General features: G+C 41.9%; 1 protein-coding gene across 4 annotated transcripts; it reads right to left on the bottom strand.

The window, feature by feature from the left end:
• Positions 1–829: 829 nt before the first annotated feature.
• gdpd5b (glycerophosphodiester phosphodiesterase domain containing 5b) lies at positions 830–27812 on the bottom strand. Of its 4 annotated transcripts, none has more exons than XR_011311707.1 (17): positions 27639–27812; positions 17080–17183; positions 14951–15044; positions 14742–14801; positions 14044–14142; positions 13220–13313; positions 11579–11724; positions 10278–10360; positions 8433–8583; positions 7047–7268; positions 6705–6862; positions 6468–6615; positions 5207–5289; positions 4463–4477; positions 3057–3169; positions 2426–2773; positions 2117–2314 (listed from the first exon to the last, which is right to left on the bottom strand). XR_011311707.1 is itself a non-coding variant. In XM_069715862.1 (16 exons), exons 1-16 carry the CDS (start codon positions 27753–27755, stop codon positions 2119–2121), a joined length of 1779 nt encoding a protein of 592 aa, XP_069571963.1. In that variant the 5' UTR covers positions 27756–27812; the 3' UTR covers positions 830–2118. The 4 variants fall into 4 exon arrangements, 2 of the variants coding, with proteins under 2 accessions (XP_069571963.1, XP_069572041.1); XR_011311710.1 differs by having other exon boundaries at positions 2122–2210; XM_069715862.1 differs by lacking the exon at positions 2426–2773 and having other exon boundaries at positions 830–2210.

Genomic DNA, 27812 nt, shown 5'->3' with positions numbered 1-27812 from the left:
AGGTTTATTGTTTGACGTGGGAGCGAGAAGATAACATGAAGGACGGTTTTTTTTTTTTTTTTTCTGCCCGCTTTCGTTCCGTGCGTCGCAAGTCGATTATTGCGCAACACACGGGATATGGGAGTTGATTTACATTCACGTATCTTTTAACAAAAAACCTCAAATCCATAACCGGGCGTCTCCGATGGTCCGGTGAGTGTCAACATCTTTCAGCCAAGAACTCGACATTCCTTTAAAACTTCATCACATTCTCTTGGGTTTCGCAAAATGTAATTAATTTCCACCGTTTGTTGTATTTCAAATTGGGATCGTGATGTTTCAGAGCCTTCAGTAAAATACTGAATAAGTCATTTCAGTCCCTATTGAAAAAAAACAAAAAAAACATATATTTTTGTATTAAAAGTACAGCTGGCTGAAAGTCAAAAAGGAAGTGGAACTGTATTGAAATGCTTTTCAGCCTATTAAAATTCCATTTCTCAACTTCTCCGCTGTCCTTTTATTTCTAAAAGTCCAACTGCAGTAGGTTCGGTTTGTAGCCTGCTCACTCCTGCACAAAGTAGCTCACATCGCGATGAGGAAATGACGCCGATAAAACAAAAGGAGCGCTTCACCGATTATTAATACGAATTAGATGCGAGTGCGCTAATGTAACGAGAGGAGTGAAGTCAACACTGCCGGAGATGATGCATCTTCAGGTTTTTATGCAGGTGGTCGTGAAGTCTTCCAGGATTTGTGCAGGAATCAGAGATACACTTTTAAAATCAAAATCTGTTCTTTAAATTGGATTCCTTTGGAAAAAAAAAAAAAAAAAAAAAATCTCAACAAAAGCTTGTGTATTTGAAGATGTTTTAATTCTGAGGCACAGTAATACCCAATGAAATAAAAATAAAAACACAAAAGGCAATTCACTTCTTGACCTGTCCTGCCTGTCGCGACGCCCGTAGCTTCCCTTCACTCGTCTTAGGTTACCTTTAGTTTCACAGTTAGCACCCACTTCATTTCCCTAACAGCATTCAGTTTTACACCAGCAACCAAACACGCGGATGCGTTTTGTTTGTCAATACTGAAAAACCACAGACTTAACTGCAATTCAAAGTGAAATCCGTCACGACCAGACTATTGCTATAGTGCTCATTAAACCGTCACATTGTTTCTACGTCACTTTTAGTCGGCTGGAGCGTCTCGCACACAATGGTTCACCTTTTTATATACAACAACACTCAACAGACCACTGCACACGAGGGGTTAAAAAATAATAATAACACATACCCAGTCACAATACACACAATACAATATACTGTACACATCTTTAAAAAAAAGAAAACACATTCACCATTAACCATAAAAAGACCCCTCCCCCCAAAAAAAATAAAAATAAAATAAAAATCTGTGTTACCAGGTCTTGCGGTTGCACACGTCAGTCGATAAGATCCTTACAGTTACATGCACCAGTTACAAGGAGGGAAGAGGGAAGAGGGTGGGGGGGTGCGGAGGGGGGTAGCCTTTATATCACAATAATTATCTTACATACACCATGTGAATATTTCACCTGCAGGACTTCTGTAAACAGCTCGTTTGTGTTTTTTGCTTTTCTATTTAAATATAAATATGAACGTTAGTACTAGTAGAAGCGCTGACAGGAGCATTACGAGCGCTTTGCCTCACGCCGAGATAAAGCCTTTGTAAAAACAAATCCGTCTGCTAAAAGAAGAATATCATTTACAGTGCTTCAAATAATAATAACAGGCTTTGGAAAAAAAAAAAAAAAGCTTAAAAAGAAGCAGGCATTGGTGACTCAGAGGGGCCTCTAACATTTGGATGCGAGAGGAGGAGCAGGAGGAGGAGGAGGAGGAGGAGGCCACGAATTTGGCGAATCCCATCAATACAAAGTGCTTGCAGTCCTGTGTGACATGCAGTATGTCCGACGAGAAAAAAAAAAAAAAACTATTTACAGAATGTACACGGAGCAGAAGGGTGGTGGTCGGCGTCTCCGTCAGAGGCAGCAGTCCGTCAGTTCATCAGCAGCGCAGAGAAAAGACTTCACACTCGTAAACAGGAATGATGCGAGTGTCGTTCCCATCTCGCTGCAACACGCTCACACAAGGCGAAACTTCAAAATCACTGGCTGATGCCCTGATTGGTGTAGTAGTCGTAGTCGTAGCCGTTGTCCCCGTACAGCTCCTCAGCACTGCCAACTCCGTTCCTCACCTCTGGAGGGCGCCATAGGACAAGAGAATAAAAACTCGGCATGAGCAGTGTTACCCAGCCGTGACTCTCTGTGACCTCACCACGTTCACTGAAACACTCGGCTTCACTCGATACGTTAAGAAAATGAAAAGGAGTAAATATAGTGCAACGCTGAGTAACAAAAAGGAGTGAGAAGATGATGAAAGAACCAGAAACGGCTGGCACTGACATGACTTACCTTTGACCCCCAGCGCTAGAGGCTGTCTAGACAGACTGGGGCATCTATAAGCTCCCCTACACGACGTGGTTTCCTCTGGGAGGATTGTGGGGGAAGAAGGGTGTGTGAAGGGAGGGATGGATGGAGGGATGGAGGGATGATGGAGGGATGGAGGGATGATGGAGGGAGGGATGGAGGGGAAAAGGGGCAAAGGAGGCAGAGAGGTGGAAGACAACGAGGGATGCAATGGATGCACGGAACAAAGGAGGAAGTCGCTGCTTGCGAAGAGGATGGAGGTGTGGTAGGATGGACAGGAGGTGCCGCACGTCACGCGAAGGATGGAGGAGGGAGGCGGTTAACGAGGCCGACCTTCGACATGGAAGAGAGGAAGAGGAGGAGCGACAACATTCACGGACACTCAGAGAGATGCATGCTGGGATGGAGACGACATGCTGGCTGGGCGCCTGAAATTCAAAACCGTTCCTCGTCTTAAAGTTTGAAGTGTGAGGGAAGTTGTTGCAAGTCAAAAGATAGGACGTTTTTTTTTTTTTTTTTCTGACTTCAGGAGCCCAAACAAACAACAACAACAACAAAAAACATCAAAGGCTGGTAAACATGGACGTGTCGCTTCATGCCCCTGCCCGGGCCTTACCAGAGAAGATAAGTTTCTCCTTCATGACGTTGATGTCTCGACTGGACCTCCTGACCGCAGCGCTCAGCATGATCTGTTCAGGGTTGTAGCTGTGCATACCGCTCATCCGGTACCTGCGGGGTCACATGTTGGGTCAGGAAGCACCTCCGTACACCAGGAACTCACTAAACACTGCTGCCTCTGCTCGTAATATGAAGCTCGGGGTCAACACGTCCACTTTTATAACTATAGAGTTAGAGAATGAGGTGTGGAGGGATTGTTAAAAAAACATAATGACTCTTGAGCATATATATATATATATAACGTATATGGAGCTCAGTTTAGGCTGGCACAAAACAAAGTGTATATATATACAGAGGTTTGAGGTGAGCATTATAATATGAGCTGTAACAGCATTATTAATGCTTAATAACTCATTTACTCATGCTTTGTAGCTCAGTAATAAACATTTAAAAAGGGACATATTTGTGTTTGTTAAAAATCCATTTTTGGATGTGCTTTATCGTTGGCATCCTCGGAAAATAATCCATTCGTAAACGGATTATAAATTGATCATAAAAATAGTTTTGGTTCAGATCCTGTTCAGCCGCCACTTAAAAAGGTTAGTGGTCATCATGTAGTTAATTACTCACGACTTGAAAGTCCATTTGAAAATGGTGCCTGAAGACTGAACTAATGTTTCATTAAATATTAAGTATCTTTCCTGCATATGCTGTATGTCTACTAAAAATACCTTCTGAACAAATGACCGTTTATATTTTAGGGATCACTAGCTACACTGAAGGCAGAGGGTTTCATTTCCTGCGCGTGAAAACGCCGTCCTCGCTTTATTGAAAACAGCCCTGATTTCAATTAAATTAACCGAGGAGCGTTAGTCACGATGAGCCGTGACTAATGCACAGAGGTATTTGGGAACAAAAATGCAAACAAGCAAAGGATTTAGTTGGTCAGCGTCAATAAAAGCCAATCCAGAAGCACTTCCCCTGATGAATTCAGATCCGTTCTTCATTTTGGACATGTAGTCGTTTGAGAGACGGTGAATTTAAAAACCCTTTGGAGATTTTTTTATTTATTTATGTGTGCTGTGTGGGTGGGAAGCGTTCATTTAATTTAGCCCGCAGGGATAAAGACGTCCCTCTACAGGAAGCAGCGCAGTATAACGATTCAGGTGAGATAGAGAGAAGTGAGAGAGGTGAGAATAAATATAGAGAGACAGTGGAAATAAAGTGGAGAAAAATCTGAAGGAGATGGATGACATCGTAATGAGAGCAAAAAAAAAAAGGAAAAAAAATGGAGAGATGAAGGTGAAGAATGCATCGAACAACGAATGATGGATGAAGATAGTGAAGGACAGAAAGAGGGTGAAAGGAGAGAAGACTTTGGGTCAGGAGAGGCGACCCAGTTACCTGATCATGTGATAGCTGAGAGAAGATACCAGAATGCAGCAGAGGAGGAGGAGAAGAGCATGCACATCAGGCAGAGGAGAGAGGACGAGGAAGAGGCAGAAAGACAAAAAAAAGGACAAAAGAAGGTGGGAGAAAAGAGAGGTCAGTTTAGAAGCCAGCAGAAGCTACTGAAGAGCTCGGCTAAGCAGAGCAAACTCATACTGGACCATTATGAGGAGAAGAAGAAGAAGAAGAAAATAAATTTAAAAAAAAAAAAAAATCAGTGTCCTCCATCCCAAAGATGACAGGAAGACAGGCAATCTGTCTCTGGAGGTGTCGCGGATACAAATGAAACCACACTCTTCAACCGAGGAACAGAAATACTGCAGGAATGTTCAGTCAAGAGAAAACACATGTTCATATGAAGTACACCTTCTCCGTCATCACGGGTTTGCAACAAAACAGAGGTACAAGGGAAGGGGGGGGGGGGGGGAGACAGCAGGGCAGCTTATAACACCACAAAACAAAATGGGCTTAGATAGTTGGCGTTTCCCTTGGAGGTCATTTTTGGCAAATAAAAACATCAAGAAAACTGATGAAAACTGGGCTGCAGCATCAGTGTGTATGAGCTGCTACTTTACAGACCAGGAGACGTCTGCAAGACAGTAGACAGTAATGAGAGCCATAAAATTACTGCAGCAGGAAAATGGAGGAACGACGCCCGATATAATGCATAACGTAATATCAGCAGCGGTCCGTACTTACTTCTGGAGAATGAATATTCCTATGACTACAGCGAAGGAGACGAGGTCTGCAGACACCCACATCAGGCAGTATTCACTAGGTCTCTGGAAACACACACACACACACACACACACACACACACACACACACACACACACACACACACACACACGATCAGAAATTTGACCTCAACAAGTTCACAGCAGGATCCACCACTGGGTGGCGCTACATGCCAACAACTTTGCCTAAATAACAAGACTTTCTGCGGATTGAACGGCCTTGCGTAGGTCCAAACAACATCCACCGGCAGATTTGGCTTTACATGATTGCAGACAGAACTGCAGATGACATGTCGGCCTAAACTCTCCCTGAACCCCGGCAGGGGTCCGGCCGTCATGTCCACATGTTGTCATGCAGAGTTCCCGTATGGCGGCACAGATGGAGAGGCCGGTCCGACGCGCTGCACATGTGAGGCCGGTGAAATCCTACCAGAGAGGCTCAGTGTGTGTGTGTGTGTGTGTGTGTGTGTGTGTGTGTGTGCTGCCCATGTAGAGAAGTTTAAGGAGACTGAACTAGAAAAAAAAAACCATGAGTCATGCACTACAGGATAGACTGCAGCGCTGACGCTCGTTGCTCTGCTGTGCAGGGACTTGAGATGAGAGATGAGAGAAAAATAATAGAATATCGTGCCCGGTTCAGGGAATAAACACAGAGATGAGCTCAGTTGAAGGCTCGGATCTCTTGTTGATGTCAACCAGAGCGATCCAATTTAGTCATACAGAGGAGGTGTAGCTGAAGGAGTGGGGCAGGTTAAAGAGGCATCTCGTAGCCTTATTGAGCATGTGTCTTGAACAAAGTGGTATAAAATGCATGTCACAGATGAACTGCAGCTTATGGGGGAAAAAAAAGAAGTTTTAGAGTAAAACACGTACAGCAGATCGATCTAGGTCGTTTTTGTACAAAAAAAACCAGCAACAATTTATTTTATTTTTATTAAATTTGAATTGTGATCCGACTGATCTAAAGTGGACCAACCTATAGCCAGTTAATACATGTTTTTAATTGTGCTTTAATGATCTGATATCAAGCACTGGTTGTCAGATGAGTGGTCTGGGTATATACATCGTTAGTGGATGTGTGCATTCATGCTTGCAAACAGGAAAAAAAGAAACCCCCCCCCCCTCTCAGAATCTCAATGAGAAAAAAAAAGACATCTTCCAAACCATAAAAACTTGATTCCAAAAAGTAAATGAGAAGTTCCAGAAATGTGATGAGTCCTCACCATAAGCCAGACGGGGTAAGGCACCTTTCTGAGGATATGCGGGGCCTCTGACGAGACAGAAGACACCCCGCTGCACCAGAGTACCGAGTACAGCCAGGGCTCGTTGACGGTGTACAGGGTGAGGTTGATGCGGGCCTCGGAAAGGTCTCTGAAAACAGTCGCACACATTCAGGCACTTCTTTTAATATAAAAGAAACATGTGCTTCAGTGCCGGCGGGCGTGCGAGTGGGCTCCTACCTGATTTCCCCTGTGCCGGCTTGGTTGTATCGGAGCAGCAGCCTGCTGATGCCGTTCTGCTGCAGACTCTGAGGGCTCCGTTTCTCCACCGAGGTCTGGACCAGACCGGGCGCCAGCTGTCTCACCTGAGCTCTGTGCTCATCGGGAGTCCACATCACCTACGCAGGACACACGGTTACACTTGTCCCAATAAAACGTCGCGTTATCCACACTGATCAAGTGGCAGGTTGAAAGGAAACTGGGTACATTCACACTTATGTTTACATTAATCCCCATTTGAAGATGCAGCCTGACATCCTGCAGTGTAAAGGACGAGCCACCGTGTGTTCCTATAAAAGTTACCAGGCTCTGAGGAACCCCGGATTGCTCCACAGCTTGCAGCGTATCATTGATCCAGCTGTAGTAGCAGGGGTGCTCTGGAGGAGGTCTCCGCAGCCTGAAGACCACAGTGCTGTTGTGATGGGAGGCCAGCTTTAGAAGCTGCTCCAGGCTGCACACACTCTGATTGCTGATGAGATCCTTCTCACGCTGGGAGAGGGCGTGCACGGTCCAGAACGGGTCGTCCTGAAACAAGACGACAGAAAATGACAAAATAAAAAATAAAAAAGAGGTCACGGGTGTATTAAACACGGGTGCAAACGTCACTGTTTTTACTATCTGAATGTCACATTTGAATTAAACACTACACTGTAATAACACTCCTGCTGCTAGACATTCACCTGTGTTTCCAGAAACCTTAATATAACGGATGGATTCATAATACTCTGCTTTAAACATTAGCGTCCATCCATCCATCCAACGCCTACAGGAAATAAAAATAGTTTTCCCTCATTCGCTTTACTTCTTCTCTCGCTTCGCTGCTCCCTCGCTCCTCGGAGAGGAGCATCAGACACTTTATATTCAAGTCTGTCCCCGATATGCTTCATCTCACTATTCTGACCAGAAAACACTTCGTTTTTGTCATTTTATGTTGTAAATGATAGCATATTGCATAAAGAAATACATCGGACCGTGACAATACATTGGGAAAATTACACACAGAGGAGGCAAGGCTTCTCTTGGAATTCAATAACCAGTGCAGACAGGTGGTGTAAATAGACTGACGAGGAGGGAGCAGAAAGTAATGAAGATTCAAACAAAACCCGACAGAGCCCTGTCTTATCAAATCTGAGCTTCAGGGGAAAATACTTCACTCTTCCTTCAGTAACAAAACTACACGGTTAGTGTGGCGATATCAAGACTCAAAGAAACACTTGCTAAAGCAGTTTTTTCAGTCACTCGCACGTTATGTGTAATGTATGAGGGTTACAGTGAAACAGCACACAAAGCAATGCATCTATTGAACAGCATCGCATGGAGCCGTGCATAAAAGAATAATTGGGGAGTACATTAGGCCGTTTTCCTGCACAATTCAAATGGCTCGTTTGTCTGTGTGTTTCCATTCTGTTCGGTCCACTGGTCTCGTACTTGAAGCATGTTGAAACAAACAATTATTTTGAAACACAAATTGCCATTGAGACACTCCGCCTGCAGGAGAGCATCATTAAAGCTTTAGTGGATCATAGCATTTCCATGAAACCCACGTAGGATCAAAGAGAGGCGACACATCGGGTACTCGGGGCTCAATGGGCTGATGACCTTTATCGCACATCGCCGTATCACACCGTGCTGTCAATTAAAAGTGAAACGGTTTTAAAATAATGCAGACATTTAGTAACCAAGAACTACCTTGAGGAACCACTGTCCGGCGTTGAGCTGCTGCAGATCTGTCCAGTTGAACCGCGAGGCTTCATTCGTCTGTCTGTCTGAAAAAACGTTCCCTACGTCCGTGGTCCTCCGCAGGGTCAGATCATGCATCAGGAAAGGCACACCATCCACGCTGGAGGTCAGAGGAGGGCACAGAAGTCATCTGTATAAACTCGTGCGACTTCACCGACATCAGGTACAGAGGAGGGGTTTTCCTTCAAATCGCCCAACGATTGTCACATTTTTGTCATTTAAAAAAAAAAAGAGACTAGATTTCAAAGTTGAGGGACCATTTACACTTAAAAGGGCCCCAAGAACATCAGCGAAAGTGATTTAATTTCGAGCTCAGGCACAGTAGAGAAATAAAAGCTGTAAAAAAAAAAAAGAAGACATTAGATAAGAGCAGAAGAGAACAGAAGAGGAAGATGCTGCTGCTTGATATTTGAATACCAAATCAAATGACCCTTTTTTAGTTCACAGCATGTGTTCCAGCAGAAAAATGACAAAACCGAGACAAAAGGAGAAAGCCTCACCATTCATCAATATTTGTTATTCAAATTGTAGCTAAAAAAAAAAAAAGAGCTCAGAGTTTGAATTACAAATATTGTGTTAACATGAGTGTGTGTGGGTGTGTACTGTTAATTTACAAAACATATTGATCGGGGGAAAAAAAAAAATCTTACTGCAAAGGTAATTACTAAATAACTGAATAACTATGTTTCTATAATATGTGTTTGTGCTTGTGTGTGTGTGTGTGTGTGTGTGTGTGTGTGTGTGTGTGTGTGTGTGTGTGTGTGTGTGTGTGTGTGTGTGTGTGTGTGTCGAGAGTGGAGTCTCTCTGTCGCTGTTATCAAGGTCTAATTACTCAGCATGGTCGGGAGCGCACCTGTCAGCAGCCACACACACACACACACACACACACACACACACACACACACACACACACACACACACACACACACACACACACACACACACACACACACACACACACACACACACACACACACACACACACACACACACACACACCTGTGCTAAGGTGGTTATTAATACAAGAAAAGAGTCTACACATCTAATTCAGATGCAAAAGAACACGCAGACAAAAATTGTAAACCCTGCGCTATTAAATGCAGCTCTAAAACACAAACACACACTCTGCACCGGCTAGCAACACTCGCCACCCTCCACACTGCCCATGCATGAATAAACATGTACAGCCACTAGTCATCATATACTGTGGCCACCACAGTATCCACCCACCATTTCCTCTTTTCCTCCAAGTGTGTCTCTGAGCTCAGCCTGTCATTTGCCATTATGTTGGGGATGTCATGCGTTCATTTTCTGGCTGCTGGTATCCTGATCCGGTGCCGCTTCACTTTAGCCTGATCAATGCTCAATTCCTCAAATGCAGTTCTACGTTGTTGTCGGTTTTTTAATGTGTTTTGTAGACAACATATTTTCGCCAGACGGCGCACATTAATCCACATTATTTAGTCATAATTTAAACAATGTAATGCAGTCGAATATCAGTTTGATATTTCATGTCTGATAATTGGAGTAGACAATTGAGAAAAGCAACACACTATGTTCTGATTGTTTCTGGTGTGGGTTTATCCTCTCACTGGTATTAAGATGTTTAGGAGAAACCCGCATTTTGACAATCTCTGACACCAAGGAGGTGGAGGAAGAAACGAGGCAGACACTAAATGACCCTTCATTTGTTTGGCTTTATCATTCTGCTGTATTGATCGGGTGTGCGCGTGTCTTTGTGTGTGTGTGTGTGTGTGTGTGTGTGTGTGTGTGTGTGTGTGTGCGTGTGTGTACCTGATGGCCACGTCAGCCTCCAACCCGGTGACGTTCATCTGCAGAGCTTGCTGGAAGGACCACAGTGTGTTCTCTGGAGCGAGCTGGAAACACACACACACACAGTAAAAGACAAAAACAAATTCATTACATGTAGTCCTGTAACAATGACCTCACTGGTGACTTGACTGGAAGACCTTCATCTACTGTTGGAAAAAAAAAAGACAAAATAGAAGTTGGACACACGTTTTTCCATTTATATTTTTATGCAGCTTATTTTAAAAAGTCAAAAATAAAGAATAATGGATGTGAAAAAAAAGACTCTTTGCTCTGAATACAAAGGAGTGAAATGAAAAAGACCAGCGGGGTGAGTTGCTCTTTATCTCTTCAGATTAAGGTTATGATCAATACCCAGCCCATAGGTTAAACATCCATTACTAGAATATTATCTTGCTGTGACACCCTGTGGGTAAGGCCAGTGGGCTGGGATGCCATAATCAATACAGAGGGATTCTGGAAAACTGAGTACAGTGATATGATTTTTGTTCCCAGTGGGACTTTCTCACAACCTTGCTGAGCCACTCCTAATTTTAGACTCCAGTCTGAGGATCGATAGCGTTGCACAAGTACCATAAAAAGCAGGGTGTGTATTTGAGCATGCGAGTAACTGTTTTGAATAATCACCTTCCTTTCCACTGAAGTGTTGCATAATACTCGGGACATTGTGCCTGTTGTACATAAATCCTCCTGCAGGTACCGTTTAGAGGACATCAAATCATACAAGCACATAAAGCAACAAAGCAAAAAGGTGCTTTGGTGAATAAATATTGTATTTATGTGGCTGTTGGATGCATATTTAAAGAAGTGCATTTAACAGGCTCTTAGACACTGTGTTGAAGTTGAAAATTGGATCTTTAGAAATCTACAATGAATTCTTCCACATCAAGGCTCTGTCTTTGCCAGGCGGACAACAAAATCCAGAAGATAATATATATCATATATCAGGCAGCGAGAGCTCCAGGCTCTCACTGCACTATATTTGTGGACTATTCTCTGTTGCACGACTGCTAGTTCACTAATCGACTAGAATAGCCCTGGGAAGTGCAGAGAAGATGAATGAATGGGAGAACAAGGGGAATAACTATCTATAAGGGCAGCACAGTTTTTCATCTGCCCGCTCCCTATCAACATCAAGAGGTCCTTCGTTCTCTGAGTGGGTCGCTGTGAAGCCGGTATCAGGCAGCAAGAAGTGTATGGTGGTGTAAAACATTATATTTAAAAAGATTTGTTTCATAATCTCACATTTGGGTCAGCTGACTCACCATGGGGGCTCCCTGGTGGCCGATGACATCGGGGCGTGGTTTGAGGGTGTTGGGGTCCATGATGCAGGGGGAGGTGATGTACAGCGGCACCACGTAGAGTCCTAGTAACACACTGAGATACAGCAGCACTACCACCACCTGGAACACTGGAAGGAGACAGATAATAATAATAATAAAAATAATAATATAATTCAGAATTGTTCGATTTTTGGGGAAATAGGCATAATTGTCTTTGTGATGATAGCGCACCAGATTAATGTCACTGTCATACCTGTATAGTAACAATGAAGCTACAGCCAGCAGCACGTCAGCTTAGCATAACACATGTAAATAAGGGAGACTGAAGGAAACAAAATCTGCCCTGCAGCACCTCCAAAATTCACCAATTAACACATAATATCCCATTTCTTGAATCTGTAATCTGTTGGGTTTTTTTGTTGCCGTTTTGCAGGAAGTTAAAGGTTTGTTACCTTTGGGCAGAGGCAGTAGTGATTGCTCTGAATGTTCAGTTGCGTTTATACCTACACAGAGCGGCTAACACCACTGTCATCAGGGGCCAAGGAGATAACACTTTCCTCTGTGTCCACCTCTGTGCCAAGTGAGCAATGACGGCTGTGAGTCTGAGCACCCACACAAACAAACAAACAAGCACCCACACACAGATAGACAGACAGACAGACAGACAGACAGACAGACAGACAGACAGACAGACAGACAGACACACACACACACACACACACACACACACACACACACACACACACACACACACACACACACACACACACACACACACACACACACACACACACACACACACACACACACATGGGAATGTATTTGTTTCAAGGTCAGCTCTGGGGCGGGGTTGAGTAGCCAACTCTTGTTACACACAGGAGACTCACGGCCTTCATCCACCCTCTCTCTCTCTCTCTCTCACACACACACACACACACACACACACACACACACACACACACACACACACACACACACACACACACACACACACACACACACACCCTCCTTGATATTCAGACATTACACTGCATTACAGAGATGCTGAAGTAGCAAAGACCTCATTCCACCTTACCCAATCTATCCAATATCAGAGCCTAACATGTAGCTAAGGACTAAACATCCTTTCTAATTGTTTTAAATATCGCTCGGTTATAAAAAAAAGACAGCTAATTCTGTTAAATGTAAAATGTATCTGCCGATTAATTCAATGAGAAGTGTCACTAAGGAGGACATATTATAATTTACATGGCCGACTGCATTAACAGGAACTGACGCTGTAATCTGGCGTCCTCCAGAAACCGGTCAGTAGGTGACTTTTAGTTCTGCTTAGAACCGTTCTGTTCTACGACACCAGCGGCAGTGAGAGTACGAACACACACTCGGCACTGCTAATCCCCAGAAAGATTCCTGGACTCAAGGACAAAACGTTTAGAGGTGTCCTGGCTGCAAAACATCACATGAGAGCGCAGGAATGTTCGTTATCTTAGACACCCTGTGTGGAGGTCCCGGCCTCTGTCCACATTGTGTTAATCATTCACCACTCCTCGAGTGCTCGTTCTGTGGCTGACGGTTACATCAGGTACGAATAACTTGTATTCTGTGATGCAGAAGTAAACATACTTGTTTTTTCTGTGCGAGCCACCTGTCCAGCCACAATCCAAGACAGTGCTGTGACCGCAGCCAGGGCCCCGATGTGCAGGAAGGGACCTGTAGCCTGGACGGAGGCGCGAGGATGAATCCGTAGGGCACATAGAAAGAAAGAAGGATATAGAGCGATGGAGGCAGAATGGGGGAAAAAAAATTAGATAGTGGGCTCAAGATAGACCCAAAGACAAGAGAAACAAAGATATTAAAAAAAAATGAATGGAATGGAATTACAGGCATTATCTTGGGTTAAGACACTGGCGACACTATTCAGAGATAATAGCTGTAATTTGTCGAGGCATTCGATTTTAATGACCTCAGTTTTAGTGGAACTGTGCGTCCACTTCAATCACACATTCGTGCTGGTGCAGTCATCTCACATGGACACACTAATTATAAACCTCTCACAACTTCTTGGATATCTTTTAGCTGTTAAAATGTATCGAGTGTAGTGTCACCACAGTACAGTATTATTAGACTTTGCTCCAAATCGCAATGTTAAATACGAGAATATAATCAAACACAAGTACATAAACGATTTAGTACAGTAAAACTTACTGTAGGACGTCTAAAATAAAGTAAAACATACACGCATACATGTGAATCACTGACTTAGTCATCGCTATATACAGTAAGTATCACAACTAAAACAAGCTCAAACAGGTTGTGAAAATAACAGACTGTCTGCCGATTGTGTATCACGACACTCAGTTTAGAATTGAAACTTGTAACGAAACTTGTAGCGATGTCGAGCCGTTAAAACTGACTTTGGGGGTTTCCATGTGTGTCAATCTGCTGACCTGCAAGGAGATGGGGATGACGTCCCACTCCTGTACCCATGTTTGATTGACAGATATCACCCCAATGATGGTGGTGAGCAAAGCAGCAATTACTCCTATCTGTGAGGAACAAGAGGGAGAGACACTGAAAATCAGAGAGGCTTTGACTTTGGACAGACAGACACACACACACACACACACACACACACACACACACACACACACACACACACACACACACACACACACACAATGACCCAGAATAACCCCTAGCCCTTTCACACCCCAGACAGCGTTTGGTAACTGTATTTGGTTTGCCGATAGCATTCTTCAACAGGTCATTTGCTGGGGTTTCACAACTCTTCTGGGACAAGTCGATCGAAACTGTAAGTTCAGGATGAGTTCATCTGATCAGCAATAAATGAACACACACACACAAACACCAAGCGAACACCGAGAAAAGTATGCATGTCAAACCAACCCCCTTCTACCTTCTATGGAGCGAAGTCCTTGCCAACAAACAAACAGATCATGTTTTACAAACGCGCTGCGAGGGTTTAATGTTTTGTATTTGCACGGTTTTGCTGGTGAATCAAAGTACATTTGCCAAAACGTTTTACGTGTTTAAAGTTTTGGCAGAAAATTAGCTCCATATCTACCTCACAATTTTACCAAGAACAGACAAACACCGTTGCGTGGTCACACTTTGTGCACATTACCTTATGGAGCCAGTGCAAATTCAACTGTTGCCCAAGTGCAATATGGCAAAGTGATAAAACCTGCAAAGAGAGAGAGAGAGAAAAAAAACAAGACACACACACACTGAGCACAACTTTCAAAAACAAATCTGCTGCCTCACAGATCTCAACTTGCTCAGCATCACAATTTAAATTGTTACTTCAACAAAGCATTTTGATGAAGGACTCACCAGAAGAAATGTGATGTATGTGAATCCCGCGGCGGTGGTGGCCAGGATGGGAACAGTGCCATCACTCCACTCCCCAGAGCGGTTGTACAAGAACCTGCAGAAACAAGACAGCTGATAATGTTTCTTGTCATGAACACAGCGACTTGTGTATATTCATGTGCCTTTTTCAATGTTTACAGCATTATTTGACATTTTTCTCTTGTGCAAAACAAACTGCGACTGATAAGCTTATAATTATGTCAAGAATGCCATGACATCATATCAAGAATAACAGCTTGCAAAGGCTGAAAATCGTTCTCGGGCAAATAAAGAGCTGCAGGATTTGAGTTTACAAGTCCACAGAATTACCAGGTTCAATTAGATCAAATGAAGAGAAGCTGAGAACTGAAGACATCTTGTGAGTAATCGGTTCACTCCTGTACACGGTTGCTTTAAAGATCTTTGACTTACGGGCAGACATCAATCAAGTGCTCTCGAGCTTTATGCTTTATTTTTGCAATAAAGCTAACACAGACACTGGAAAGTGACTGCAGCCACCACTGTTGGGCCACAGGGAGAAGTCAGATAAAAGAGATTATGTGATTGTTATTATTAATGGATGGTTAGCAAATTAGTGACCACTGGTTTCTGTCTGTGATCAGATGCTTTTTTTTTTTGCAGCTAGACATTTCTATACACACACACACACACACACACACACATAAATATATACTATCCATGTTGCCACATCGATGCAATCACAGTTGCAAAGAAAACGACCCCGTGTCTGAGTGTCTGAGTGTGTGTGTGTGTGTGTGTGTGTGTGTGTGTGTGTGTGTGTGTGTGTGTGTGTGTGTGTGTGTGTGTGTGTGTGTGTGTGTGTGTGTGTGTGTGTTTTGACATGACAGCTAGGACCTATAGCAGTAATTCTATTCAAAGCCTTATCAGTGATTCTAGCGGCACAGAGCGACAGACCGGTCACTTAGTGCTGATGCTCCAAAGCCCTTTGTGAATACATTTAGTCTGCAGAGGCTGGGACACTCCCTGCTGCTAAATCACTGGAACATATAAAGGGAAGGGAAGTCATCGCTGTGATTAACTGTGGAGCCCCCCACAAAAAGCAGGAAATTTGCCATTAAAAAGGAATGGCAAATGTCTGTCCGACAAAACTGACAGAAACTATTATTGATACAACTGGACAGAGGGTCTGTTTGGGAGAATGGCAAATATACACACATGAAAAGATGTTCAGAAAAAAGCCAATGAAGGTAACAAAACTCTCAGAGAGACAGACTACAGTAGGAAAGGAATGTGAGAAGAGGTAACGGAGGCAAAGGACAATATTCAGAGGAAAAGGTGACATTGCAGAGGTCCCTGAAAGCAGCAGGAGAGGGGGGAGGGGGGGAGACAGCTGAAGAGAAAGATCAGGGTAGGTGGCGAAATGGGACAGATGTAACCATTTTGTACCACAGCAATGTTACAGTATAAATTATGTGAAAATTTTAAACAACACACAACTTCAAATTTGACCTTTATTTCATAATGTGAATTTACTGGTAGTAAAACATCATTTTGTAACAGAACATCTTAAAATGGTGTTAAGATGCTGAAACTAATGAATGGCTCTGAACTGTGTTTGATGATTTTGGCCAATTCAAACAACAGGATTATGTTATATACGTTTCCATATGAAAACATGAAGTTATTTGTGATTTCTAAAGAATCTTATGAGGTTTTGCATTTAAATACAACCGATATCTCATCAATGCTCCTTATAAGTTAAACCTAGTCCTACTTTTAGTAACTCATCATGTTTTTATGATGCTTTAATGTTGTGGAGGCAAGTGACTTGAACAGTAGTTTGTTTACATGCAAGGCATCGCAAACTTAGTAAACAAGTAAATGTGGCATGGGACTGAGCAAAGCACAGTTCAGGAAATGTTGGGCGAGGTATCTCTGTTTTGTTATGGTGTAACATACGCAGGGCTGGGTGGTCTCCGCTCAGATTAAGACGGAGGATTTCGGAAAGTAACATGCCAACAGGTAGCAGTTGAGTGTGTTTATAGACAAAACTACATGCTGGCAGGCATGCGAGTCTAGTTTGATCTAGTTTTCTCAGCAGCACTCAGCCTGTTTGCGTACGTACTCACCAGTTGAATTCATTGTAGTCGTTGTGTGCCTCCCACCAGAAGTAGAACCAGACAAGCAGCAGGCAGAAGGTAAAGAGGAGGATGAGGGACCACAGCAGCTCCCACTGTAAACACACACACAATTATTTATGTGGCTCTACTATATTTTATTAGCTTTGACAAAAGAAACATGACTTAAGTCCAGTACATGATACTAAAAGCAGTTACTGCTCCATGGCATGACAACAGGATTTGCATTATGTTGACTGAATACTGCCTCTGTTGACACACAATCCAACCACAGACATTCAGTATAACTTATTGGAAAGACGGACACAAGTTCAACTTTACCAAAACATGTTCAGAGACCAGCAGAGTTCATTGCAAGTTAACTTTTCTCAAACTTACCTGCGATGAGCACATGGTGCCAACCTGGCTGCCGACCTTTGCAGAGAGTTTTCCCTTATACACTTTGCTCATTATGGAAGAATGACTTTTAATAACTGCACGTGCCGCCTGACTAATTACTGTCTTCATCTTTCCTGCACTTTTGTACCGAGGCAAATATTAAAATGGGCAATATCTTCAGACACAGACCTCCAGGCCAGACTCACGAGGATACGTGCAAAGCAGGCATGCTCGTTTCCATCTTTCTCACTGTACTTTAAATACATCTACAATTTTGCTGTGACTCACAAAAGAACCTTTTGACATTCTCTTAACGCAGAGAAAAATTACAAAAAAAAGTGCAACGCTGGAGAACTAGATGTTGGCAGACTTTAAATATGCTGATAATCCTTAGATAGCACATACACATTCAATAGTGAAGAAACAAAGCCTCTAGGTTAAAGAGTAATAGGTGTTTAATCATCTGACGTCAGTGAACGCAAAGTGTAAGGGTTTGGAGAAGCCACATAGATTTTGATCCCATTAAAATCTGTGCAATCTGGTGAAATTGCACAATGTACATTTCCTCAGAAAATCTCATCTTTAGATCTGCCTCTGGGGGAAAAAGGACATCACATCAAAAGATCAACTGGAACTGTAGTAATTACGGATGTCTAACGTCTGTAGGAAGGCATTCGGCCAAATATATGCACACATTTGCATCAAAAATAAAGGACTCGTATTACATTCATATATTGTATCCGGCCAAAACATTTAGTCTGTTATTTGATTGTTCAAAGCAAAAAGACTTTTCAACATCACTGTTGGCTCAAATGTGCTTATAAAAATCCCAGCGTACTATGTGGGCTGTAGTGTCAAGACAAAGTCACTTGGTAAAACAAGATAACCATATCAGCTTGAATGCACCATGGATCAGATCTTTATCACCCTGGCCGGCTGATGAGACACCCGGGTAAGACAGTCCGCCTGACCTGCTTTTAGCTGCTCCTATTCGCAAAGGGTTTTTTGTTGGGTAAGAAAAATCTACCAGCTCTTCAAATGTTATACATTAAAAGTTCTGAATCATAAATAAAATCCACAGCCTGAAATGATTTCAAACAGTAGTTGAAGGTCATGTTTTGATCCCAAGCTTATTTTAAGAGCTTTCCCACAATTCAACATTCAGACCAGGGTCAGGCTTAATATGGAGATCATGATGGAATAATGATGTGTTATTTCATTTCTGGGCTTGGTTTTATGGCATGACAGTGAACAGTTGTACAAAAAAGGGAAACAAGCTCGGGGGAATGTTGATTCAATCCCCTTTTATGTTTGGACTGCGGCTTCTGCAGTACAAGTGTAAGAGAAAACTTAATTATGTAAGAAGATCCTCTTGCATCAGATAACACGAGTACCATCTACACAAGTTCGCCTGCGTATGCCTGAAAAAGTAATCTTTAAACAAAAACCCTTCATGCATTCATTATTTAAGAGTGAGTTTAAGACCATTTCACTCCTCTGGCGTTTTCTGAAAAAAAAAAAAAAAAAAAAAAAACCCAGCTGCCTCGCAACGTTTACCTGCACACACATTTTCCAACATCCAGATACAACGACAAAGAGCACAGCAAATCAATGCCGGTAACAAAAAGGTTGCCGCGGTCTCTGTGGGAGGCAGAGTTGGATGTGTGTGACAGGCCCATTGATGAAAAAGCAGCGACCCTGGTTCCCATGGTCCTTAATGACTACCTGGAAACACCTGGGAGATCCGACCTTGCTCCTGAGAGGGGACATTGTTCATCCGTCTCTCTCTCAACCCCCCGCCTCCTCCTTTCCTCTGGATTATGATAGATGCGACCTGAGAGAGCTCTGATGATGCGGTCAATAAGTCGCCTACAAACATTTCCTTACCATTAACTCCCACTGCCATATTGACCTGAATATGGCGACATGGGAACTGTTAATTCCTGGAAGAAAAAAAAAAAAAAAAAAAAAAAAACTTTTTACATGCTCTGACCAATTTAAATGGAAACATCTCAGAAAATCTTGAATTTCAACCAGAATATAGCACACAAAGTGGCATCTGTTAATGCTGCTCTTTGGTCTTATGGAGTTTGTACATGCAATGTTTTATATTAGCCCATGAAGATTCTGGAATTCAAAATAAAAAAAAAAAAAAAAACATTGTCTTGGTTGTAAAGAAAGTTATTACTGTATCATAAACTTGTTCAGACCAACCTTACATTTATCCGTTTTTGTAGCTTTTTGTTTGGGCTCTCTTTTTTATGTCCCAACTCACTCAGCAGCAGAGCTCGTCCAGCCTGACGTGACTTGGCCTTCCCCGGTGACATCACATTACCATTCTGCATGGCTGGCATTTTATTCGGGACCATATGGCACGGATCCACAGTGCGGCAACAAAAATCTATCAGAACACCACAATCTCTGAGAATCAGAGTGTTTGTGGACCAGTGCATGCCAACATTCAGCCATACTTTGTTCAGATCATTTTTATGATTTGTGCCGTGTTGTTTGACCCTTGAAGAATTCACAGGGCGCCAAATTCTCCTTGGGAAGCTTCAAAGCTATTGAATTAGGTTTAATTCAAATCAATGAGCTGTTCCTGTAATTAAGTAATGCAAAAAATACTGAAATAGCCTTTTCAAAACAAGAGAGGAGCCTTTATGTAGCTCCTCAGAATAATGCAACTGTAAATGTGAAATCTATTTTGAAAATATTGAACAAATTATCTTCCTGAACTGAGAATATTGAAAAGGATGGAGGTAATAGAGTAAACTCCACTGCTAAATATAGAGGGATCAAACAGATCAAAGCAAACATCACCGCAGCATGTAAACACTCGTGTTAAACCCTTAGAAGGATACATTCCATAAAATCCTCCACTTGCACTTTGCTCACTAAACTTTCTGCAAGGAAATGAGTCATAAATAAACAAATCTGAACTACAAGCACAAAAATAATAATGTTTTTACTGAGGATTTAAACTCCTTCACTCACTATAAAGTCAAATAGTGTTTATCCGTTTATTATGGATCTGCACCAATGTTTTGCTCAGCAAAATACAAAAAGGGAGGAGAACAACAACAACAACAAAATGCCAAAAATACAGAGAACCTATGTGTCATTGCAGGTGATTAAACTTCAGGAAAAGTCAGGTGTAAAGAGATGCAGTGGTGATAAGTTTGGCTTTTGCCGTTAAAGAAGAAACAGTTGAAGATAGTGAAAACACTTTTGTGGTCAATTAAAAAGGACAGAGGCTGTGAACCAACGCAATGCAGGACAAAAGAGCTGCATGCTGATAAAAGCCGATACAAATCTGCCTTTTTGTTTCTTCCCTCAAAAGGTTTTCTGCCCGTTTTGTTTTTTATTTGTCTTATGTGGATCCCACCGAGTCCTGTACAGTGGATTACACTTGAAGCAGCCAATATTCTATTCAATAAATAGGCTTATTGGATTGTTCCTATGTGTCTGCAGCACTGCTCTTACATGGTTTAACAACCACTCAAAATATCAGCTCCAAAACAGTGTCTCTTTTCTTCCCCAAGCTCTGTAGAAGAGAACATTTGGCCTCCATTGCTTTCTGCATGAATAAGATGAGTCTTAAAGAGTCAAGTCTTTTGTCTTGGAATTTTATCCATTACATTTTATAAATACTTCATTAAACTGAAAGCACAGCCCTGGTTTTATCTATTGTAGTGTTAGCTGGGTGGAGTACGATCCCAGTTCACTGTAGTTACAGTAGATAAGAGGACAGAAATGTAAGTCACTTTTAAAGTAACATTTTGTGTTGATTTTCTGGTGCCGTTATGTGTTCCTTTGAGTCAGATACCACCAATCTGCTTCCCAACTAGAAAATCAAGAAAATGAGGCTTCTACAAATTGTCGTATCCAAGGAAACTGTGAGACTAGGTCATAAATCAGTAATGTTGATTCTGTAATAGTTACAGAGGTTTTTGGATGTTAATTTGCTCTACTTTTCCCCGTGAAGGCAACTCCTCACGGCCAACATACCTGGATCTGTACGCTTCTCAACCAGAATGCTTTAATACACCAACTGGATCTAGGCTACAACATAGTGTCATATATAAAGGGTAGGGTTGTTATTCATGCTCAGCAGCTGTTCTACAATGCAGCACATGCTTGCATGGACAAACACAGATCCACTCAGACTCGGATACTCAAAACAAAGCACGTGCTTTATGATTATTTAAACAAAGCAAATGGCAGTGCTATCAGTTGTCATTTGCATCCGATTTGTAAGTCGAGTTTGGATCAAACATGGAAACAGCATGTCATGTACCCAAGAAGTGATTAAATAAATAAATACATTCACAAACACAAAACTAGTCATTCTAATTTGTCAGAAGTCCAGTTGTGTTATTGCTGTCATTATGTGTACATTTGTTCAAGCTCTCAAACCTACAACTATAGCATGCTAGTCTTGACTGTGACCTACTTTAACAGCAGCAGACAGAGAAAAAACACAACCCATAAATCAGAGGCAAGCATGTGGATTAATCGTATATTAACGGCAGCGCACATGTCTACCAAGAAATTATTTTCTAGTACGACACTGGGAACGAACATCAAATCAATTATGCATGAACCAGTGCAGCTTGTTTCATGTTTGAGCACTACATGGAGATCCTGTCCTTGTATCATGTACAGCAGGTCACCATGTATAGTGACACGGTGCAAGTTGTCAGCACTTCTCCGCACCAATCTAACAAGGCAACTTTCAGAACACCTTTTGTGCTGATGATGCGTTTCTTGATGTGATACAACTCTGGGAATTGCAAACTCAGTCTATGTGGATGACGAGAGCGATGAACATATCATCATTTTGTAGTTTATTAACCGTGTATATCGATAAATGTACCATATGTACGTTAAATAGACGCTTGGCTTTCACATGCTAAATTACTGGAGCTGAATATATAGATTAGTTATGGCAAGATTATTTCAGAGCAGGCCTCTGCTACTATAGACAACAAACCATTCAAATTTTGCATTCAAGTAGGTATGACAGCTTGACTCAGTATGCTCCTGTTTAACAAGCCAACACTGTGGGATGCTCCTGAATTTCAATTGGCTGTCAAAGATGAAATCTGGCAGATACAGCAGAGAAAAAAACCCTGCTTTAGCTGTTGTATTCTTTGCTCCACTTCCTGCAAGGCACAACCTCACATGCTTCGCTCTTTGCTTCCATCTTCACTGGATTCAATGCCTCGGTCACTTGTCACATTCCTGAGCATATCCAGATAAGTCCCTGGCATTTTACACGAGCTGTGCTGCATCGCTTTCATAATTCAGCTACATCACCAGAGCATTGTACGCAATGTGAAAATTACAATTAACATAACCTAGTAATCCTGAGAATTAAAAAAAAAAAGGGTCAAATGCCTTCCTCCTGCTGAACCACATCCATTTGTTTCTTTTTTTTTTTACATTTTAGACATCTTTCCCACTGCACTAAAATGAATAAATGCAGATGTAATAATATTGATGTATTTTATAGAAAAGGTTGTTCATCTTCTAATAAACTAATGGGTTTAAGCCTAACAGGAAATCCTGCTACGTCCCGGCCAACAATTTGTGTGACAGGAGCCAACATGACTGGCTGACCCAAAATTGCCTCTGCCTTTTAAAAAGCCTTTAAATCTGATTGCTCGTCTGAGAGAGGATCACGTTTTTGTTCCATATTTGTGGTTGTTGTTGTTTACCACTCTTGCACGATCAACAGCGTGGCTCTAAAATGAACCCAGTTTGAGACTTCTGTAATCCCTGGCAGTGCAAGCCAGTCAGTAGGTTCACCAACTCCATGTCCTTAAATTTCATTTTATACATTTATACATTGACTGGATGTTACTGGTTACTTGTTACTTGCTTGAGACAACACACTAGACAGACAACATGGCCCAAGTCACATGAATCACCGGGCCGAACAGACACACAGCAGGAAGGAGCTTGGGGATTTTCTAATTACGACAGATAAATCAAATATGCTGACAGATGGATTTTGGGGATTCAACAGTTTGCTTCAGTCCCTTAGCAGCAGCTGTTTTGATTCTTCTGTGGTGCGTTAAATTTGCAAAGCAGCCGTCTTCGCTGCCGGTTCAAATTTGGCAGACTGCAATAAAACTGTTTTGGAAAGTTTCAAATGAATGAGTTCTATTCTTGAGAATAAAACTACAATGTGCTGACGTCATAGTGAAATTACATACAAATCCAACCGCCAGCATCTTTGCAGGCCAGCAGATAACAAGACAGATTACCACATTACATTTACATGAATACTGTATTGCAACATAAAAAAAAAAGAAATCTATCTATGATCAAAAAACTTGTATCATTATCTATTTACAGTAAGAGTGAGGTATACGGCTTCAGAGTGAGAATATAGTAAAATCCCTGATCTGAATTTCTTCAAATTAATCATTCTCTGATGTATTTTTGGTGTCATTTTAGCTGAGCGCAAACTTCAAGTGAGAGCAACCAGGAACTACATTATCTCCACGTATAAACAGTTAAGAGTTCGGGGTTAGGAAAGATGACTTTGTATTTGTTTTCAACTTCATGCAAACAAACAATTCTTGATAGGAAATCTTCTAAGATCATTTTTCACATGAGAGTATGTTTCTTATGAATGGCAAAGAACATGTTTGACTGTTTTCTATTAGTCAAAGCAGCTCTAATCCACACCTCCCCCTTCTGGTTTCATTGGCTGAACTGGAGGGTGTTTCACTCCTGACTTTAATTATCTTTTCTTAATGTCATTAGTTTAGGGGTTCACATACTTTCCAGCACACATTATGAATGATGACTTCAATAAAATGTTTGTTCATAAGTGCTACTTAAATCAATACACATAAATGCAGATAACTCACTTACTTTTTTAGACACTGTATATAGACACTACTTGCCAAGCCAACATCACTATGATTATCTATTAGCATATCCTACATTTAAAGACATCACACCCACACCTTCATCACTGAGTCATCTCACATCTGACGTATTGAAGCTCATGATCAGTCTGACAGCTACAGCAACATGAACGGACAGGCGTGTGAGCGGGCAGACAAAAGAGAGACAACAAAAGTTTACCAGTCACCAGTCCAAAAACAGAATTCATCCAAAAAACAAACTGTATTTCAGAAGATCTTATAAATCCAAAGAAGAGAACAGGAACACATTTTTAGTATCTAAACAATTATTATCCGATTTGAATTCTGCTCATTCAATCTCCCAACTGTTGCTACACAAAGCAAATGAAACAACCACATGTGGTTTTATGGAGTCATGATCACTCTAGCAACCTAGTAAGTAACTGCTAGTTCGAGATCCTGTCCAATATTTCACAGGCGACGGCAAATGAAGACCACACGATCACTGGCAAATGAATGCAGCGCGGCTTTGCTGCTATTTATGAAGCCTTTGTGTGCCTGAATGGTAAAGACTGGCTAAATGGAAATACTTTCAATTATTACTGAGAGGCCAGATCACCTTGCACTGCATGACGTGGGCTGTCTTCCTACAAAGCACCATGACCACAGAGAGAAGCAGCTTCTAAGTCAGCCAGCTGACTCATTACAGTAAACAAAAATGAAAAAGGAGAGAAATTGTGTGATCTGCTTGTGGATTATGAATGAGCCTACAGTTGTTTCAACATGAGATTCACAGTTCTCACGCTTCTGTGATTTGCTCAGGTCCAATTACATGAAGCTGATACCTGCTCTTGATTGGTCACAGTTTGTTTACTGGCATTGTTAAAGATGCAGTCTTGTATGATATCATCTCGGCCTGAAGAAGCTTTCTCAATGCAAAAGACAGCTCTCTGCTTGTCGTTGACAGTCAAATAAATAGCAAATTAAAAAGTGCTACTCCTCTATTTCTAATTAGTAACTGCATTATGACGGAGCAGCAGTCTCAGCACTCTATAAAAATAAAGTCTATATTACAATTACTGACAAACAAATCACTTTGGCTTAATCCGTTTTAATTTCTCTCCACTCATGATATAGACAAGGTAAAATAGTGTTGAGAGGGAAAAAAACAAATTGAATCAAGTGACTGGAAATGGAAAGCAGCCGGCAGCGTGCATGTGCCCAACTCTGTGCTTCCACTGAAGTCAAGACATGTGCTGGTCAACACCACACGGTCAAAACAAAGGGTAAGGACCGTGAACAAAGAACGCTGACTCTGCACTTTTCTATCAGTTGGCCTGAAAGAATACCACTTACAACAGGAAACAGAGCTACACGGTGTCCAGTTTCCTGCACACAGGAGGAAGAAAAGAAAAAGAAAAATCAATATCTTTGTATTTAGCTATGCTTTTTATACGAAGTGCTGGTAAAGATAACCAGTGACTTCCCTCTGTGGATCTCCGTGTGTGTTCCAGTGACACAACTATTGTGTGTGTCCTAGGTTTATGCTGGTCTACAGTATGGTATGTGGGCATAAATAAATCATCCAACCAAGTGTCTGAGTGTGCACACATGGAAATGTGCTGTGTGTCTGAGTTTGTTGCAGCAACATGGCCTGTGTGTCCTTCCTAAATAGCAGAGCGAAAGGGAAAGGTCAGGACAAACGGATCATCTTGTGTACGTTGTAATACTTATCCTGGCATGCAGCTAATACTGGAAAAAAAAAAAAAAAAAAAAGGCGCCAAAGCTTCAAATGTTTTAAAAAATAATCCAAACTGGGTTGTAAAAAGAATTGAGGAATGTCAGTGTCAACAAGTAGACATTTACATGCTTGCAAATGATTCACATGCCAAACTCCAATGGATATAAAAGTCTCACAACCTTTCATTATATCTTTGTTTTAAATGTTCCCAGATCCCTTTACAGAATACTTACAGTATAAACAACAACCAGGCCTGTAGCTCTATAACACACACACACACACACACACACACACACACACACACACACACACACACACACACACACACACACACACACACACACACACACACACACACACAAATGTAGTGGGTAATATTCAATACAAAAGAAACTAATTAAAAATGTGCAGAATGTAGATGACAGGCAAGTGGAAACAATGGAGTATTGTAATGTCAATTTAATCTCTGCGTAAAGCCCAAGGTTATTAAATGGAGAATAACCCAGCAAGGACATATTTGGTCAAAGATAATTGTTCCTTGTAAATACATGTTGACAGACAAACAGCAGAGTGGGGAATTGGAGAGACTATGGTTGAGGTATAAAAGCAGATTGCAGGGTTTATGGGATTCATAAGTGTTTTGCTCAGTAGCACTTTCAGTAACAAGAGTACTTTAATAAAGTTCCCACTTCCTACACAGCCATCTTGTTATCCTGAGCTGTGAAAACACATATTTTTCTAACATTTACAACAATACCTTTTAAACTCAGCAATTTAGGCGGAAAAATGCCATTTTTATAAAGAGGTTTCTGTCAAAAAATGAAGGTGGTGGGAGTTTGTAAAATGCATAAATAAAAAAGAAAATAGAGAAAGCCATGAGAATGAATTTTTAAAGGAGGAGTGGTAAAATTGTTATCATTCAATATCGATCTCTCTCCAGACAGCTGTGTGTTTTTTGTGGAAAATTACTTCAAATGAATTATACACAGAGCTAGATGATCAGATCTCATTCACTGCCAACCTGATGTGAACACGTGTGCACGTGTGTCTGAGTGCGTACACAGCATCTAATGAAGCCGAACATCAAACCATCGAACGGGTTTCCTTCAGAGAATTCTTCAAGTCATTCTGGGCTCTTCGAGGTACTCGCCAGCTTGGTGGTTCCCAGCACCTGGGAGAACTTGCCACAGTTCTTCTCTGGATGTCTGTTGTTTCTGTCTCTTTGTGTAATCCTAGACTGACTCAGAGATGTTGATGAAAGATGGCTCTTTAGTGGCCGTATAGTAGCTCATTGTCATGCCAAACAATGAATTTGGGACAGATCAGATGCCTCCCTCATGGCTCTGGATGAGAATCGAAACATCCGAAGTGCCTTAAACCCTTTGCACAGCACAGAACATGTACCATATGTAGTATGCTACACCGCGTCGGACATTAGTGTTCTGTAAAACAGCGAGTGATGTGTTCTTGAACTCCCGGAGAGCAAGATGTAGAGCTATTCAAACTGGTGCAGCAGACCCACCGAAGGGGCGTCAAACCGCTCTCACCTTGGTGGTGTCATCATGGGAACGTTGATAGCGTTTCCACCGGCAACCGTAGATCCCAGTGATACATGACAGACACAGCTGGCGCTCATACACCTGGAGGGGTTGGTGTTTCACCATGCTCCTGCAGTCAGTCCTGCTTCCAGAGCTCTAACATCCCACTGGCTACAAAGACAC

Source organism: Brachyistius frenatus, unplaced genomic scaffold, assembly GCF_029030835.1.
Source record: "Brachyistius frenatus isolate BFR_SWC_R1_liver_20210118 unplaced genomic scaffold, ASM2903083v1 Contig_1, whole genome shotgun sequence".
In the NCBI taxonomy this organism is placed as follows: Eukaryota; Metazoa; Chordata; class Actinopteri; family Embiotocidae; genus Brachyistius; species Brachyistius frenatus.
This window is presented reverse-complemented; position numbering and strand designations above follow the sequence as displayed.

What these genes read in the sequence shown, in the direction of transcription:
- gdpd5b (XM_069715862.1), bottom strand. Translation starts at nt 27,755, where the DNA reads ATGGTGAAACACCAACCCCTCCAGGTGTATGAGCGCCAGCTGTGTCTG. An exon ending in GCCGGCACAGGGGAAATCAG is followed by an intron (nt 6,616 to 6,704) that starts GTAGGAGCCCAC and finishes GACTGTTTTCAG; the next exon opens with AGACCTTTCCGAGGCCCGCA. An exon ending in CTTACCCCGTCTGGCTTATG is followed by an intron (nt 5,290 to 6,467) that starts GTGAGGACTCAT and finishes GTGTGTTTCCAG; the next exon opens with AGACCTAGTGAATACTGCCT.